Raw genomic sequence first — 20,177 nt, 5'->3', positions numbered from 1 at the left:
AACTATTCATATTCCCAGAAACTCAGGAATTACCCAATTCCTCTTATAATGGCTTCATCCAGTAAATAAGTCCTCCTTATGCTATACCTTTGACACTACTTTAATGTAATTGTACCTCCTTAGTGAAGACCTGCATTTCTCTAAGACTATTGTCAAAGCCCAACATAGCTCCCTGTCTTTATGATCATACCTCAAAATATTTTTTGAAGTTTGATAATGGTCTGTTCACAGGTTGAGGGAAAACAAGTATTCTCAAACATTGCCGATGGGAATACAAAGTAGTATTGTCCCCTTGTAAAGAGAAATTTAGCAATAACCAGCAAAATTGCCTATGTTTACCTTTTGATCCAGAATTCTACTTCTAGGAATCCATCCCAAACATAGATAACAAAAATCCTTGTGAAAGGACACACTGGTGGACGCCCTGGTGGCTCAGTCAGTTGAGCATCTGACTTTGGCTCAGGTCATGATCTCATGGTTTGTGAGTCTAAGCCCTACATCAGGCTCTCTGCAGTCAGTGCAGAGCCTGCTTTGGATCCTCTGTCCCCTCTATCTCTGCCCCTCCACCATTCCCACTCTTTCAGAAATAAACATTAAAAAGAAAAAAGGACACATACACAAGCCTATTTATATATGTACTATCTATAATAGCAAGACTAGAAACAATCAAATGTCCATAGTAGAAAACCACTTGAAATAACATGATACAATTACATAACGGAATATTATGTTCCTATAAAAAGGAACAGAATTGTCTACAGTGAAATAATATATATGGAGAGCTCTATAGTAACTTAAAAAAAAAAAAGCAAGATGCAAACAAGTTTATAGTGTGCTACTTTATACCTAATAAGTGTGTGGAAATGCAAACATAAAAATACACTTGTATACATATAAAAATAGATGTGAGTGTATGTATGTGTATATATACGTATATATGTTTATTTTGAAACAGAAGGATAAACCAAAACTAATAAACATAGTTACTATAAAAAGAGGTAAGAAATAGAAGAAACCGGGATGGACACTTCTATTCATATATCTTGTTTTGGAGATTTACCTATAGATCATGTAATGTTTTATAAAAGCAAAATATAAAAAAAATATAAGAAATTCCTTAAAATCAAAAGCACGGTGGCTTAAATACATAGACAGGAATCACTTTAAAAACACTAAATTAACAGTACACATCCCATACAGGGTTGTTTCCGAAGGACATAAAGTAAAAAACAAAAGCACCAACTTTCCAATAATCATATTGTTTGCAATATTACTACTGCCTATTCTGAAACTACAATGAATAGGATAAAGCAAATCAATGGTGTTATTAGGAACCATGCTGAAATTTTCAAGAGAAAAAATAATAAATGGAAGATTAAAGAGATTAAGGTATAACCCTTTAAATTTAACTAGAAATAATATCAATATAAAACTATGGTATATTTAGTATTTCCCAGCTGTGTCCAGTCAGAAAACCTAAAAATATGATTAAACAAGTATGGAGCAGCCCAGACTATGCACTCTAAATACCATCTCTAAAAAGAACTAGAACTCCACGAAGAAATGGCTGAATCCAGGCCTGTGAAGGAAATAGAAGAGCTGGGGACTCCTGCTGTACCTATTTGCAAAAAGCCCTCAAGAACTGTTGTGTGAAAATCAACCCAAAGGAGCCTCCCCAGGCCAGAGAGGGGACAATTTGGGCACAAAGAGCTTTAAATCAGGTTAAAATCTATTCATAATGACACTTAAGATTTTTAATCTTGTTGACCAACCTTTGGAGGATGATAAAGAACTTACTCTTAACACTCAAAAAGTTCAGGAATCAATAGTTTATCCTTTTATATATGAACCAATTGCTTGTTAAAGTTCTTTATGAAAGAATTATAGCTAGTAAATGAGGGAAAGATAGAATGAGGTATCATCCTTTTTGCAAGACAACAAAATAGTGGATACAGGTAAATAGCTGTAGAACCATTAAAAGCTAACAGTAGGGTGCCTGGGTGGCTCAGTCGGTTAAGCATCTGACTTCGGCTCAGGTCATGATCTCACAGTTCGTGAGTTTGAGCCCCACATGGGGCTCTGTGCTGACAGCTCAGAGCCTGGAGCCTGCTTCAAATTCTGTGTCTCCCTCTCTCTTTCCGCTTCCCCCGCTCATGCTGTCTCACTCTCCTCCAAAAATAAATGAAAACATTTAAAAATTTAAAAAAAAAAAAGCTAATAGCAAATTTCACAATAAATGGATCAGGATGACAACACCGAAATCTTAAGACAAAAAAAGAGAAAAAAGCAGGTATTATGTGCCTCCCCGTATCTTACAAAAGGTAAGTAAACATCATCTCTCAACTAGTCTTATCAAATAAGGAATTTTAATAAGCTTTCAGGAAACTAGCATTAACAGAAAAAAAAAGTTAAATACCACTACAGGGTTGTAATCAGGAAAAGCCCAGACTTTGAAAACTGAATAAACTGTCACTTGCCTTGTGCAAATAAATTAGCAAGGGAGAAAAATGGGTGAAATCTGTAGGTTGAAACTTAACCTATCAATTAAATGCAATGGGTAGATTTATTTTGCTTTTGATCCCTATTTGGACAACCTAAATATATTTTTTGAAAAGACCAGACTATTGACTGGTCATTTGATATTCATGAATCATTACAAATTTCATGTGGGATTTGTTGGCTTGCTAGGGTCCCCAAGATTCAGTGATTTACTACGGAAACTCACAGGACTCTTTTTCACAAGGTTGTTTCCATGGCTATGATTTACTGCAGTGAAAGGATACAAAGCAAAATCAGCAAAGGAAAAAAGGCACATGCGGTGAAATCAGAAGAAATCAGGTACAAGCTCAGAATCCTCTCCCAGTGGAATCACACAAAATATGCTTAATTCCTCCAGCAACAAATTATGACAACACGTGTGAAGTATTATGTACCAGGGATGTGTAGTAAAGAATACTCAAGATTTTTATTAGGGGCTGGTCACATAAGCACTCAATTCCTAGCACGTACCAAAATTCCAGACTCCCAGAAGCAGGTGTTCAGTATAAACCATACTGTCTGCAGTTTAGACACAGTGAGTTTGTTTTTTTAAGTCAGGGAATGGTAAGAATCCTCTTGAAAGTGAATTTCTCAAACACCAGCCAAAGGTCCACCATACAAACAGACCTTTTAAAGAGTATCAGCCTGAGATCTGATATGTTAGTTCTTCTCTTATACACTTTAAAAAGAATCCTGTCAGCTATTTTGCCAGCTGAATGCCCCGAGATGTTAAGATGAAGGTGAACCTTTAAAAGCTATGGAGAAAGAGTTGGACTAGATAGCAAAAGCCCTTAGACCATGTTGATCCATCACTTTGAAAGAAGAAAGGAGAGTTGGGCAAGAAAAGCATCAGACTGTGGTACAACTCTGACAAAGTTGACCAGTCCAACAGTGAGCCCTGTACAGAAACTGACTACATGGTCCCATAGTGAGCAGAAACTGCCAGGTCACACACACTAACTCACTGGAGGATGCCTGGAGAGCGTGATCTTGGCTCAAACACTGCGGCAGCTATCTAAGTGCTGTTGCTAAAAGTTATCAGCTAACTGCATTCATTCCTTGCAGCTAGTCATTTTTTTGTTTTTGTTTTTTTCTGAAGGGAGCAGTGCACCCACCATAGCTACTAAGGCCATCTATAAGACCATTTACTGGTTGAGATGAGGTAAGGTTTGAGACTTGCTTCAAAATAATCCAGTGGTGCCTGAGGATGCTGGTTTAAACAACACTGGCTAGGAGTTCATAATGGTTGAAGCTAGGGCATGGGTTTGTTATACTTTTCTCTCAATCTCTGAATAAATTTAAAGATTTCTATAATAAATAATACAATGCTTTGTGGTTCAGGTTAAAATCCAAACAAAAGGCTCATCCTGCTTTTTCAGTTTTCCCATATATGTACAAAATCCAAAAAGTTAACACTCATGGCTTACTGTGAGGATAAACAGCCTGCCCTAGCCCACCATATTCCTGGCTCATATTCCCCAGATGCAACCATTTTCAATTCTTAGCTATTTCTTTTATTTACATCTGTATTTTTTAATAACATGCTTAAACTTTGATTTTTTACTTTAAACTATTATTCTACCCAGTCCCCATGTATAGTTCATTTGTCTCCATTCTCCTCTTCTTTATAATTGCTAACACATAGTGCTGCTTTAAGTGTGCACATATATTTACAATCCTTGGAACAGAGGTATGCTATTCTAAGCCCCATTTTACAGATGAGGCACAGAGGTTTTCTGGACAGGAGCAGGAAGCAGAGACATGATTCCAACTCTGATGATCTAAATCCCATTCTCCTTCAACAAACTTTTTCTTGTGTTTTGTTTTTTTTTTTAATGTTTGTTTGTTTTTGAGAGACAGAGAGAGAGAGAATGAGAGAGCAGGGGAGAGGCAGAGAGAAAGAAAGATGGGAGAATCCAAAGCAGGCTTGGAGCTGTAAGTGCAGAGCCTCACGTGGGGCTTGAACTCCCCAACTTGAGATCATGACCTAAGCTGAAATCGAGTCAGATGCTTCACCAACTGAGCCACCCAGGCACCCCAAACTTTTTGTTGCTCTTAAGAATATTATACAAACTTTGTAAAACTATGTTTTTTATGATTTTTAAAACATGTTGATTAAATAGTAATCACAAGAAAATAAAGTATGCTTTAATACCTGTCCTTTCTTCTACAGCTTTGTTTTCTGTTGAATGCTTAACTGTTCTGTGTTTATCATTACTTTACCTCCATTCTGCCCCTGTTAAAACTCCTGTACATTCAGACATTTCAGGCACTCAACCAATCTTTCAGGCTTTAAAACATCTTTTTTAGAGACCTCACCCTAGTCTAACCTGGACTAGTGTGCTCTGTGCTCTGTAAGCCTATACCTGTTCCACAGCTTCATGCTGGGATCTCCTTTCATTACTTCTTATTTTCCTAACACGGTCTCCCTCTTCCTTGGTTTAAACTCTGAGCAGGGTGGGAGTAGTTAAAATGCTCTTTCATATAAATTAACCAATCCTCTTGTTCTCAGTTTTGTTCCATATGCCTACCTCCAAAGTAGCTCGTAAATCCAAGGCCTGAGCCTTCCAAAGGTTCTTCAATGCCAATTTAGTTGCTTGTTGTTGGCTTCTCATCCTTTAGGTTCCAGTTTTCTCCAGCCTGCTAAGTTAGGTATCATTTACCTATTAGCTTCGTACCTTCCAAAAGTTAGCTGCTTTCTTTTCTGTGTCCTTTATTCCTATTTCATTTGTTATCCTTGGGGTTTTTGCATCTATTCTTTTACTGTCTTCTAGGAGGGTTTAAGAAGTGGAGACAAACAGCCATCTTAATCTGCCATGTTTAAATGAAAAGTCTTTACTCACCTTTAGTTTTACTGCTTACTACTCACCATATACCTCCTACACTCCAGCTACAGTAATCTACCCTCAGGTAACCCTGTTATGTTCCCTACTTATCCTTGGTACCCTGCTATTCTCCTTCAGGAATACAAAAGTTATCTCCTCTACCTTGTACTCTTAGAGCCCTAGGTACTCTAAAAGCTAGGGGTGCGTATTTCTATCACAGTACTTACGACTTTTCATTGAGGAGCAGGTACCATGTTCAAACTTAAGTGTGTTTGGGATATACCAGGTCTACAAATGTTTGGAAAGATGTAATGCATTAAATAACAAAGTCTACTTTTATATAACTAAGGCTCTTAATCAACTGTAATAAACTATGACCATTATATTTCGAAAAGATCCTTCTGAGTCTCCTTCCTTGAGCTAGATACTTAAGCAGGACCACAGAATTCTATGAAGAGCTAATACCGGCTTTTTAAAGATTGTTTTTGATGTTCTTAAAAACAAAAACCCTGGGGCGCCTGGGTGGCTCAGTCGGTTAAGTGTCCGACTTTGGCTCAGGTCATGATCTCGTGGTTCACAAGTTCGAGCCCCGCGTCGGGCTCTGTGCTGACAGCTCGGAGCCTGAAGCCTCCTTCGGATTCTGTGTCTCCCTCTCTCTGACCCACCCCCCATTCATGCTCTGTCTCTCTCTGTCTCAAAAATAAACAAACGTTAAAAAAAAAAATTAAAAAAAAAAACCCAAAAAACAAAAAACCTGTAGTCAGTTCAACTGTTAATTACGCCAGTACTCAAGACAGCGATTGGCAGTCCCCAAAACACCATTCACCCCATCCCTTGAGGTCCAGTGTATGGTTGAAGACAACCTCTGCAAATTGGCCCAAGCTGCGGACTTTTTTCAGCATTTGCACAGGGGAAAACTGTAGGCTACTGAAATATTTTACAAAATGTTGGATGCCTGAACAACTTCTAAAACAGGGCTCAAGACATCCTCAAAGACTGAAACACAGAGAGACAGGAATCTATCAAGGTCAACTTTACCTACATGGTGCCGAGGGCCAACTCTATAACGTACCAAAGTATGAAACTAGGGTCCTTCTTTCTCTTATATTACATGACTTCCTGTTCTCAGAACCTAAAGTCAAGGTTTTACTCTAATGTAAGATAAATCGTTCTAGTTAGCTACTTGCATTCTTTAGAGTTTAGACTACTTAGATAAGCTTAAAAATCTGTAAGCTTAGGGGTGCCTAGGTGGCTCAGTCGGTTAAGCGCCCAACTTCAGCTCAGGTCATGATCTCACGGTTTGTGAGTTCAAGCCCTTCATTAGGTTCGGGGTTGTCAGCACAGATCCTTCGGATCCTCAGTCTCCTTCTCTCTCTCTCTGCCCCACCCCCTTCTCTCTCAAAAATAAATATTGAGAAAAAAATTATAAAAAAATCCCTGTTTATTGTTGAATCACTATGTTGTACACCTGAAACTAATATAACATTGTATGTTAACTATACTTAAATTAAAATTTTTAAAAATCCCTAAGCTTAAGTTTCTTCAGTAACATTCGCACTGCTCCAAATATTTGGATATCTTTTAGAGCTATCCTTCAGAGTACATGCTTTTGATTATTCTAAACTATGTGAAATCTTAGCAAAAGCCAAGTCTGTTTTCAACTCAAAAAACCACCACTGAGTAAAGACAGGGGAGTTAAATTTAAGGGAAATTGAGTATTATTCTTCAAAAATAGGTTTATTACTACATTTCCTTATGTGGCTTGTAGGCTAATGCTAATTTTAGACTCAAACTGTATTAACAAAGTGGTATCACTGAAACTTTCCTTCAAAACGTGGCTTCCTGGAGACAGCGTGCTTAAATAAGAACACCATTCACCTGGAGGCATGTTCTAGTTTAGCACGTCTTTAATGTCATACCACATGCAAAAAGCATTTCTTATTCTAATTGATAACATTACTAAAATGTTACACCTTAATGTAACACCTTAATAAAATGTCACACCTTAAATGCAAAGCATACTCAGACAATTAAGAATAACTTATAATTGCTTATAGTAGGGCTTTACATATTACACGGTAATATCATTTGTATAAGACATTAACAATGGTGGATAACTACCGTTATATTTTAATAATATAAACAACATAATTATGTTAAATACCTATGTTAAAGATAAAACTCTATTATTTAAGAGTATCTACCAACCTGGCTTTAATAAACGAAATGTAGAAAGTTTGATTCTATTATTACTGGGTACTTTTCAACATTATTAGGGAAAAAAGCATAGGTCAAGTAGATATTTACTTGAAGATAAAGAAATTAAAGCTGTAAGAGTTCAAACAAAACAAAAACTTACCAATAAACCAAAGACCTAGAATTCAAACCAAATTCTGATTCTAATGCCTGAACTATGAAAGAACTACCACACTGAAAACTTAACAGGTCTCTGGGGTACCTATTTGAAAAGCAGATTCCTGGGTCCTACCCTAGGTCCACCCTATACAGGAGTGGGGGTGAATTTAGCGTCTCTCTGGAATCTACATTTTAAACAACTTTCCTCCATGAATCTGAAGTGCTGCTGACCAGCCTTTTGAGAAACACTAATGTAAAGGGACAATGTATAAATTTAAAAAGGTGAGGGTGCCTCGGTGGCTCAGTTGGTTGAGCCTCTTGATTTTGGCTCAGGTCATGATCCCAGAGTTGTGGGATCAAGCCCTGCATCGGGCTCTGTGCTGAGCACGGAGCCTGCTTGAGATTCTCTGTCTCCCTCTGCTCCTCCCCTGTTACCACACACACTCTAAAAAAAAAAAAAAAAAAAAAAAAAAAAAAAACAAAAGGAAAAGGTGAAATCAATATGTAAAGTCATTCTTCTAAGCAGTAAGCAGAAGAGCAATGATAAAGTTACAGCCCTAACTTCTTCTGCCTCCTTCTGATTATAATCCATTCAGAAAATGGCATGTCAGAGAAAGTTGGAAGGAAATAGTCTAAGTCTTTGGAAATACACATAACAATAGGACAGTTTGGACCTCTCATTGTTGCTCCCTATACTCAATACCAACAGGACACTAACTTGATTAAAAATCTACTCTCATCAAAACCCAGAAACCATTACATCTTGAAACTGCTTAAAATATTTTTGGGACTCCTTCAGAAATAGATCACTATATCAATACAGTTAAGAAAATCAGTGCTGCTCCCTTACAGAAAAACTACTTTTATCTAAAATACCACTTGATTTTATTTAGAACTGGCTCAGTGATTCTGTGCAATAATGAAGGCTACGCAAAGGTACTCAAAGGCATGCACCACAGGGTAGGAATAGCTTGAAAAATCTTAAAGAATGCTGAAAGCAATGACATTATCCTAGGACACTTCCCAGATGAGCTTTTAATTACAGCCTAGCATAAGTTACCCTGCAAGTCCTAAGTGATGCTATGGAATTTCCATCTGATTTCAATCCCACGGTAGAGCCTTGACACTGTTAAAAGCAGTTTAACCTATTTAAATGTCGTGTAACACTAATGAGCTGTGGATTATCCCCGGAGAAAAAGGGCACAAAGGCATTCATGGACAGGTAAAGAACTTTGGTTCAAGGTATCTGTTCTGCAAAAAGCAATCGTAATTGGAAAGATTGACAGAAAACATTTTAATTATGTTAACAACCCTATATGCAATATATATTTTATAAGAATGCTTCTCTCAAAATCACAGTATGGTAGAGTGGTTGCCAACTATGTGCTTTCCTGAATTGGGATCTACCACTTACTAGCTGTCCAACATTAGGCAAGTTACTCTTAAATCTCAGTTATTTCCACTTACCACATAAAAAAGTATGTACATCACTGAGTTTTTATAAGGATTATATAAAAACAATCCAGGTAGAGTACTTGTTAGAATAATACTGTGTCAGGCACTGTACAAGATAATTATGGGGCGCCTGGGTGGCTCAGTCGGTTGAGCAGCCGACTTTGGCTCAGGTCATGATCTCGCGGTCTGTGAGTTCGAGCCCTGTGTCGGGCTCTGTGCTGACAGCTCAGAGCCTGAAGCCTGTTTCGGATTCTGTGTCTCCCTCTCTCTGACCCTCCCCTGTTCATGCTCTGTCTCTCCCTGTCTCAAAAATAAATAAAAGGTTAAAAAAAAAATTAAAAAAAAAAAAGATAATTATTAAATTAAGCTAGTATACTTTAAAAAGAATACTTCAAAATAATTTACTAAAAAATCAAAACAAAAAGAACCTTGGTTTTGGTAAACTGACATTGCTATTTTAAGTGGGAGAGGAAGAGAGAGAGGGAGAGCGAGAGCGAGTGAGGGAACACCGTAAGAGCATGGAAGACCACACAGTTTTCATGTGATTATGAAAACTCTTAACAATGTTTAAGGATTTGAACTTTGCTGAATAATTACTCTTTCTTAACATATGGTATAGAAGGGGCTCCTGGCTCGCTCAATCAGTGGAGCATGCAACCCTTGATCTCGGGGTTGCGAGTTCGAGCCCCATATTGGGTGTAGAAATTACTTAAAAATAAAATCTTTAAAAAAATAACTTCCATAAACATTTTCCATGTTTACATATATACTTCCTTATTCAAACTACTAGGTGTTTTCTAGATTTCTCTTCGTAGAAATCAGGTAAAATTTAGAAATCAAGATCTCTAAAAGGGGAACGCTCTTGCACTATTGGTGGGAATGCAAACTGGAGCAGCCACTCTGGAAAAGAGTATGGAATTTCCTCAAAAAACTAAAAACAGAGCTACCCTACAACGCAGCAATTGGGCTATTAGGTATTTACCCAAAGGGTACAAAATGCTGATTTGAAGGGGCACGTGCACCCAATGTTTATATCAGCACTACCAAGAGCCAAATTATAGAAAGCCCAAATGTCTAAAAACTGACAATGGATAAAGATGTGGTGTGTATATACATACATATGTACACACACACACACACACACACACACACACAACGAAATATTACTCAGTGATCAAAAAGAATGAAATCTTGCTATTTACAACAATGTGGATGGAACTAGAATGTATTATACGAAGCGAAATAAGTCAGTCAGAGAAAGACAAATACATATGATTCCACTCATGTGGAATTTAAGAAACAAAACAGATGAACATAGGGGAAGGGAAGGAAAAATAAGATAAAAACAGAGAGAAGCAAACCATAAGAGATTTTATGAGCTGTATGAATTTAAAAAAAATTTTTTTTAATGTTTATTTATTTTTAAGAGACAGAGTGTGAGTAGGGGAAGGGCAGAGAGAGAGAGAGAGAGAAAGAGAAAGGGAGGGAGAGGGAGAGGGAGGGAGAGGGAGAGGGAGAGGGAGAGGGAGAGGGAGAGAGGGGGAGAGGGGGAGAGGGGGAGAGGGGGAGAGGGAGAGAGGGAGAGAGGGAGAGAGGGAGAGAGGGAGAGAGGGAGAGAGGGAGAGAGGGAGAGAGGGAGAGAGGGAGAGAGAGAGGAAGGGAGACACAGAACCTGAAGCAGGCTCCAGGCTCAGAGCTGTTAGCACAGAGCCAGACAGGGGGCTCCAACTCAGGGACTGCGAGATCATGTCCTGAGCCCAACTCGGACACTTAACTGACTGAGCCACCCTGGCGCCCTGGTCCTGTTGGTATTCTTAAAGCATGAGAGATGGAAAATAATATTCCAAGGAGGGAATAACCAGTCCAGCACAACAGTAACATTACTGGGCTTATTCTAGATATTTTCTAGGTATCTAAGGATGATAAAACATCCTTACAGTGCATTTTTAAATTAAGTTTATTTATTTTGAGAGAGACAGTGGGAGTGGGGGAAGAGAGGGAGAGAGAACCCCAAGCAGGCTCTGCACTGACAGCCGATACAGGGCTCGAACTCACGAAACTGTAAATCACAAACTGAGCAGAAACCAAGGGTTGAACACTTAACTGACTGAGCCACCCAGGTGCCCCCAGTTTAAGTATCTAATAGCCATATTCTACTGATTCACTTGGAACTTACTACTCAATAAAATTCTATTACTGCTGCTAAGCCATACACTCCAAAAGCACTACACAATGTATGCTCCATCCAAGGAATCAAGAACTTTTTTATTAGCTTAGTGAGATCATTATGTACTTTACTATAGTTTTTAACTTACTTTTCCAGTAACCATGGGAAACAAGATTAACAAGATTTGCTATCCATCTTTATTGGGTCATGTCTATACCAACCTTCTGTTATTTGAGATTCTTATCCAGAAGCTCATCTATTTTATACTTTGTTTTATATAGTCTTTTTCTCCTTTTAAAGATGTAAATGACATTTACCTACCACTAAGCTTCTGTCATCTTTTATCTCTTAAAGATAGTTCAACTATTATATCTTTTAAGTTGCCAACAGTGACACATTTAATTATAACACATAAAAGTATTTAGGACAAATTAATTTTAGTAAAAGAGAGTCTAAACCCAATAAGCATGAGAAGACTAACATTTATTCTAATGAAGACAAATATCTCCTTCTTTAAAAAAACAAAAAACAAAACAACAACAACAAAAAAAACCCAGCCAAATCAATGCTGAGGTACAGTGATTTGTGCCCTAATTACACCAAACTCAGGCCTATCCCTGGAAAAGTCCTACTCCAATAGCAAGAGCCCCTAAACTGTTGAAAATTTAATAAGCCTTGGTTTGCTTAGTGTTTAAAGCTTAATACCCTATTTCTTTGCCATGCCATTCTGTACAATATACTTTGCCAATACTAGATGCTTTACTGGATTATTTCTTCTATTCTCTAAGAAATAAAACTCAAAGCAAATCAGGAACTCTAATTATTGATAGCAAATATACAGAGCTTAAGTTCCCTATACAGTATCTTGACTCTTTGCTACATCATTCATAAACTCATAAACTGATTACAACCAACACACCAACTCCAAACCCTTTCTATCTCAGCCTTGATTTACCAATAATGCCAGTTCTGGCCAATTCTAGATCTTAATATTCATTCTAGTTGTTGGTTATATGATGTCCGATTTGTTGTAGGAAGTCTCATTTGAAATAAGCAACGTTGGCAAGTTAGCCAAAACCATAAGAAATATCAGAAAAGTAGATTAAAGTGATCTACTTTTGACCCCTTTCCAGGTATCCTAGAACTCTGGGTTAACAGCAAAGTATTTTATACCATTTTATGGCAAGAAAAATCACAACTAGTTTTGGATACTGAACTCTTATACTAGATAAAGATTTGGTAGTCTAATATTTCCACACATTAAGGTTATCATGATGACTCAAGTTCATTTAGTGTGTTGAATAAATACTAAATCTGCCCCAATGGTAACTTTTATAGTAGGATTTTGAAAATAGGTAATTAAAAAAAAAAAAATTCAGTTTTAGAATCTTGACCCTCAAGGCAAGTTCTTAACAGTTTTCAAATGAACATTTAAAAACATTTCATTGGGAGAGGGGGAGAAGGGAGTGACTGCTGGGTATGGGGGTTTTTGTGGGGAAGGAATAAAAATCTTCAAAAATTACTTTGTGGTAATGAACAATCCTGTGAATACACTAAAAACACTGAACTGTACCCTTTAAATGGGTAAACTGTGTATGTGAATTTTCTCAGTAAGCTATTCAACAAACATTCTTAACCTCATCCTAAAAGCTACTACTCTACATGTTATTACATGCTTTCTAAAACATTACTGAATACATATAAACAAAAAAACCCACTAATATCACAGAGGAAGAGACAAAGAGAAACTATTACATGCTAAATTAAGCCAGGTATTAAGATACCAAAAACAACAAACCACTTAGGAGCCAGAGATGACTAAGCATTAAGAAGCCCTTATTACAACCATTAAACAAAGGATAACAGACTGAACATGACCCCTAAAAGATTTCTCCAGAGAGACTATTATTTGAAAACAATCTTGGATGGAAGGCTTTGCTTCTATAAACAAAAATATGAATGAAGTCCTCAATAGCATGAGCACTTACTCATCATACTCGATATGATAAATAACGTCTTCATCAGCAGCAACAGAGTCTGAATTAGACGTAGAGGGCACACTGTCCAATTTATTTGTGTTCTCTTTGGAATTATGATTTACATTTCCATTAGTCCTTTTACAAGAACTGCCATTCTTCAGTGGAGTTTTGCCACGTGAATGTCCATCAGAAGCTCTAGTAACACTACGTATACGGGCTTCAAACCAAGCACCAAGGCCGACATCTCTGGCATCCACCAATTCATTTACCTAAAAAAAGTTTAAAATTAGTTAATGAAGCTTAATTTCATCTATTGCTTCAAAAACCATACTATAACTCAAGTTACTGTGAGAATTATCAAGGTTAATAACATTTGCAGCTATTCATGTTTAATTTCAAAGATTAGATCAGAACTATTCTTTTTGGACTATACTGTGAAATCTGTTATTTACTAATATGAAAATTAACTTTCCTTCCAATTTTGTTCAATGAAATAGATGTTTTCTTTTACTCCTTGCCTGGGTCTACATTAGACTTTTAAAAATATCATTCTTGTGTTCCCAAGAGTTGTTCTAGCAAGTCATTAAATAAGTATTTCACTTAGTGAAAAGCAGGGACTTCATAGTATTGTGGCTGTTATTGATTTGCTCCATTAATTTCTTCAGAATCCTAGCAATAACTTATATAGTCAGTTCAACAGAAAACAGTTAAGTATTAAACAGAAGAAACTTGAAAATGGGGGAAATTATACACATGAATAAAGAGAAGAATCTAGTGAACCTATATATATAAAATGGGGTAAGTTCCACTACCTGTTAATAAATCACTAACAAATACATTATTTAGTATTTCAAAGAACAAAGAAAATAAAAAAGAGAACAGATGTATAAGATGCAAAATAGATGTAACTCAGGTCTAGTGGATGATTCAGAACTAAACCATGCAATCTGACAAAAGGAAAACTGTACATTAGAAAATATGACTATCAGGGGCGCCTGGGTGGCTCAGTCAGTTAAGCGTCCGACTTTGGCTCAGGTCACAATCTCACGAGTCGTTGAGTTCCAGCCCGTATCAGGCTCCACGCTGACAGCATGAAGCCTACTGGGGATTCTCTCCCTCTCTCTCTGTACCTCCCTGGCTCATGGTCGCTCTCTCTCTCAAAATAAATAAGTAAATAATAAACAAATAAATAAATAAATAAAATATACATGTATATGTACATATAAATAAAATATATATGTATATATATAAAGGTTTCAAACTACCAAGCTAACATACAAGGTAGACTATAGACAAAACCAAAAAATATTAACAATCACTGCCATTAGAGGTATAATATCTGACCAAAAGTACTGTAAATAATGAATACAACAGCAAATGAAAAGTTTCAAAGACATAATAACATCTGACATAATATGAGAACAAAGAGTTTAGGAGGACAGAAAAAGATGTAAGGGTAAACCAGTCTAGACATAAGAAAGAATCAGAGCTGAAACACGACATACTTTACACAAATTAATTCATTTGGACACAAATGCTTTTCTTCAATAGTCACTGACAAATTTAAAGACATTTACTTTCTTACAGGCAACATTAGGTAAAACAAAAACTAAAGTTAAGGTCTATCATACTTGGGAGAATAAACTGAGACTATTCTTTCACAGCAAATCAAAATATAAGATTGTATGTAGCACTACATAATTATAGAAGAAAATGTGGCATGCAATGGATACTGAAATAGTAACAGGAAACATAAGGAAATCTAAAAATACTCCCATTGCTTATACATCACACATAAGAGAACTTACTATCTCAAAGAGGTAGGACATCCTTTGAGTACAGCAACCTGAGACTTATAATTGTAAACAAGATCTACAAATTTTCATTAAGCATATGACAATGTATATAACCTGGGTGGGGAAAAAATGCCTTTTAATTAAAAAGTAAGGTTTTAGCACATTATGTGGACATACTAAACTAGGTCAAATTTGAATGTGTCAAAATGCATGCAAGAAGTTAAAGGTAAAGCCTAGGTTTTGAATATAGTATAGAAGACGGTACTTAATATGATTAACATGAAAATAGGATACTGCCATGGTAAATTTCTTGGATTTCATGGTAATCCAGTTCAAATTCAGAACTGATTGATAAAAAGTTAGGATATGTTATGATAAAAAAACCCTCTGTAAAGTAGGTCTAGATGAAACATATCTCAGTAATAATGGCCTTATGTGAAAAACCCACAGCTAACACACTCAATGGTGAAAAACAGAGTTGTTCCGAGGTCAAGAACGAGACAAGGATGTCCACTCTCACCACTTTTATTCAAATTAGCACTGGAAGCCCTAGCTACAGCAATTAGACAAATAAATAAAAGGCATCCAAATGGGGCCGCCTGGGTGGCTCAGTCGGTTAAGCGGCCGACTTCGGCTCAAGGTCATGATCTCACGGTCCGTGGGTTCAAGCCCCGCGTCAGGCTCTTGTGCTGACAGCTCAGAGCCTGGAGCCTGTTTCAGATTCTGTGTCTCCCTCTCTCTGACCCTGCCCCGTTCATGCTCTGTCTCTGTCTCAAAAATAAATAAATGTTAAAAAAAAAAAAAATTAAAAAAAAAAAAGGCATCCAAATGGCAAGGAAGAAGTCAAACTCTCATTATTTGCAGATGACATACTATACACAGAAAACTTGAAAGACTCCACCAAATAACTTAGTGATAAATGAATTCAGTAAAGTCATAGGATACAAGATCAATGTACAGAACTCTGTTGCATTTCTTTTTGTTGTTATTGCATTTCTATACACTAATAAGGAAATAGCAGAAAAGAAAATAATCTCATTTACAGTTGCACCAAAAATAATAAAATTATCCAGGAATAAACTTAACCAAAGAGGTGAAAGACCTGTACTCTGAAAACTAGAAAACACTGATGAAAAAAATTCAAGACACAAAGACAGAAAGACATTCCATGCTCATGAATTAGAAGAACAAATACTGTTAAAACGTATAGACTATCCAAAGCAATCTACAGATTCAACACAATCCCTATCAAAATACCAACAGCATTTTTCATAGAACTAGAAAAAAAAAATCTTAAAATTTCTATGGAACCAAAAAAAGACCTCGAGTAGCCAAAGCAATGTTGAAAAAAGAAAAACAAAGCTGGAAGTATCACAATTCCAGATTTCAAGTTATACTACAAAAAGAGATAATAATTAAAGCAGTATGATACTGGGGCACCTGGGTGGCTCAGTGAGTTGCACGTTCAACTCTTAATTTCAGTTTAGGTCATGATCCCAGGGTCGTGGGATCAAGCCCTGCCTCAGGCTCTGTGCTGAGCATGGAGCCTGCTTAAGATCTGCTGTCTCTCCCTCTGCTCCTTTCTCCTGCTTGCACTCTCTCAAATCAAAAAATAAAAACAAAAAACCCCAAAACACCTAGTATGGTGCTGACACAAAAACAGACATATGGGTCAATGGAACAGAACAGAAAACCCAGAAATAAACCCATAATTATATGGTCATTTAATTGTTGACAAAGGAAGAATAAAGATCCAATGGGAAAAAGTCTCTTCAACAAATGGTGTTGGAAGAACTGGACAGCCACATACAAAAGAATGACACTGGACAACTTTCTTACACCAAACACAAAAATAAATTCTAATGTGGGACCTAAAATCATCAAAATCCTAGAAGGGAGCACAGGCAGTAATGTCTCCGACACTGGCCATAGTATCTCCTCAGTATGGCCATATGATTTGTCATAAATCACTATACTCAGGGAAGGGAAATAAAAGGAAAAATAAACAACTGCGACTACATTAAAATAAAAAAACTTCTGCATAGTGAAGGAAACAATCAACAAAACTCAAAGGCAACCTAATGAATGGGAAAAGATATTGGCAAATGACATATCCAATAAAGGATTAGTGTCCAAAATATATAAAGAACTGATAAAACTTAATACTCAAAAAACAAACAATCCAATTAAAAGATGGGCAGATGACATGAATAGACATGTCTCCAAAGAAGACATACAGATGGCCAATAAACATGTGAAAAGATGCTCAACATCACTCATCATCAGGGAAATGCAAATCAAAACTACAAGGAGATATTACCTTACACCTGTCAAAATGGCTAAAATCAAAAACACAAAAAGCACCCAATGTGGGTGAGGATGTGGAGAAAGGGGAACCCTCCTGCACTGTTGGTGGGAGTACAAACTGATGCAGCCATTGTAGATAACAGTATAGAGGTTCCTCAAAAAGTTAAAAATAAAACTACCTTATTATTCAGTAAAGCACACTACTGGGTGTTTATAAAGGATACAAAAACACTAATTTGAAAGGCTATATTCACCCATGTTCCACCATTATTTACAACAGCGAAATTATAGAAGTAGCCCAAGTATCCATAGATAAATGAATAAAGACATGGTGTATACACACACAGACACAGACACACACATGTAGTATTATTCAGCCATTAAAAAGGAATGAAATCTTTGCATTCCTTTATTTATTATTATTTGCAATAACATGGATGGAGCTAGAGAGTACAATGCTAAATGTCAGTCAGAGAAAGGCAAATTCCATGATTTCACTCATGTGGAATTTAAGAAAACAAATGAACAAAAGAAAAAAAAAAGAGAGAGACAAACCATGAAACAGACTGAACTACAGAGAACAGCCTGGTGGTTATCAAACCGGAAGTGAGCGGGGGATGGATGAAATAGGTGATGGGTTGGGGTGCCTGGGTTAAGCATCAGACTCTTGATTTCAACTCAGGTCATGAACTCATTCGTGGGTTCATGAGATCAAGCATGGTGCCTTCTCTCATCCCACCCTCTGCACGCACTCTCAAAATAAATAAATAAACTTTAAAAAAAAAAAGGGAAATAGGTGATGGGGATTAAAGAGTACACTCATCATGATGAGCACTAATATACAGAATGTTGCATCACTATACTGCACATGTGAAGCTGATATAACTGTGTTAACTATACTGCAATAAAATAAAAAGAAATACAAAATCTAAACACCTCTACCCTGAATAAATAAACGGAATTCTTATATAAAAATCTTCCTATCACCATGGTGTGGGTGGGAGGGGAAGGTGGGCTCACTGACAAGTTGTTTATGGTCTATCTAGAAAGAGGTAATCTATCCTCAGCCAGCAAGTACCTCCCCCAAAGAGGTCAAAACATCAAAACATGTAAAGATACAGGAAAACAAATTAATGGGGGAGAGGTGTTTGAGCTGAAGTCATGAGATAAAGTTAAAAACAAAACAAACCCAATTATATAAATTATGTAAATATAAAAAACATAGCCACATTCAGAGAAGAATCTACCACATCCAAGTAGGTGATATAAAAAAAGAAAAAAAGGAAGTATGGGAGGCAAGGAGAAATCATTAAAAAATGAAATATCAACAAATACTAGAAAATTTACTATATGCCAGGTGTACTCCTAAGCACTTTATATGTTCTGTTTAAAACACACCAGCTCTGCAGATAAACCTAGGTTTAAGTTTGTCTCTAACATCTACTAGATATAACCTAGAACAAATTACTTAACCTCCCTCACCTCAGCATCTTTATATACTTTGCTGTGTATTAAGAGATTGGGTGACAAAATCCACACGATGTGCCAACCTAGCAAGCATAGACACAAATGAAACAACTTTGCCTCCTTCTGCTAAGTATCAGTATGTCCAATTATAAGACTCATTAAACCTCAGTATAGTCTTAATACCATAGTCTTCTTAGTAAAGATATTAGCAGTTTATAATTATGCTCATTAACTCCTTTAATAACTATAATACAAAGTCATTCTTATTTTCGAATGAGGTACAGAAGTAAATACACTAGTCCTCAGAAGATACACAGCTAGAAGTGGGAACTGTGATAAAGCTGATACAGGTTTCTCTGACTCTGGGACTCTCTCACTATATCATGTTGTTTTCTAAAATTTACAAATCAGAGAACAATGTGGTTCCATTTACATAGAGTTCAGAAAGAAAATAAGGGATGCCAATATAGGTTAAAGGTTATTAAGAGGTTATTAAAGGGTAACAATAGGATAAAGTTAATAAAAAGTGAAGAAATAATTACCATAGAAATTTGGGTTATTAGTGGGGCGCCTGGGTGGCTCAGTCAGTTAAGTGTCCAACTTCAGCTCAGGTCAGGATCTTGTGGTTTGTGAGTTCGACCCCCACGTCAGGCTCTGTGCTGACAGCTCAGAGCCTGGAGCCTGCTTCAGATTCTGTGTCTCCCCCCTTTCTCTGTCTCTCCCATGTTCATGCTCTGTCTCTCTCTGTCCCTCAATAATAAATAAACATTTAAAAAAATTTTTTTAGAAGTTTGGGTATTAGTTACAACTAGGGAGGAGGGAGTAAGAATCAAGAGGGGGCCCCTGGGAAGTTCATGGGGGACTGCTTTATATTTCCTAATTTGGTAGTATTTACAGACATTGACTTCATAATATTTCACTAAGCTCTACTTTTTTGTATTGTCTATTACACTTCATAATCAAAAAGGTTAAAAATCAAGAAGAGCTGCACTATATGTAAAAGAAAATACTAAAGTATCCAGGAATTTTACTTAGTAATTATTGTGAAGTTTCCTCTTTCCTTTATTTCCTATAATGAGCATTAGAATATATGTAAAATTTAACAGTGCCACACACTTAACTAAACTCTAAAGGGCTTATTAGCATCATCATTCCAGAGTTATTTAGGCCAAGATGACAGTCATTTCAACAGTAGGATCTACTGTGAGTCATTCAAAGCTTCTGCATCCAAAAACCAGAACTAAACTCTATTTAGGTATTAAAAGTCCACTTTGTTTGAGAAAATTAC

General features: G+C 36.6%; 1 protein-coding gene across 1 annotated transcript in view; it reads right to left on the bottom strand.

The window, feature by feature from the left end:
- Positions 1-20,177, bottom strand: part of UHRF2 (ubiquitin like with PHD and ring finger domains 2) — a 78,291-nt gene that overhangs the window by 45,643 nt on the left and 12,471 nt on the right. The window contains exon 3 of the mRNA XM_007098556.3: positions 13,329-13,588. Within this exon, the coding sequence (XP_007098618.1) occupies positions 13,329-13,588 (260 nt within the window). The remainder of the gene's footprint in view (positions 1-13,328; positions 13,589-20,177) is intronic.

Source organism: Panthera tigris, chromosome D4, assembly GCF_018350195.1.
Source record: "Panthera tigris isolate Pti1 chromosome D4, P.tigris_Pti1_mat1.1, whole genome shotgun sequence".
Lineage (NCBI taxonomy): Eukaryota > Metazoa > Chordata > Mammalia > Carnivora > Felidae > Panthera > Panthera tigris.
The sequence above is the reverse complement of the archived record's forward strand: the minus strand, read 5'-3'. Positions and strand labels throughout refer to the sequence as shown.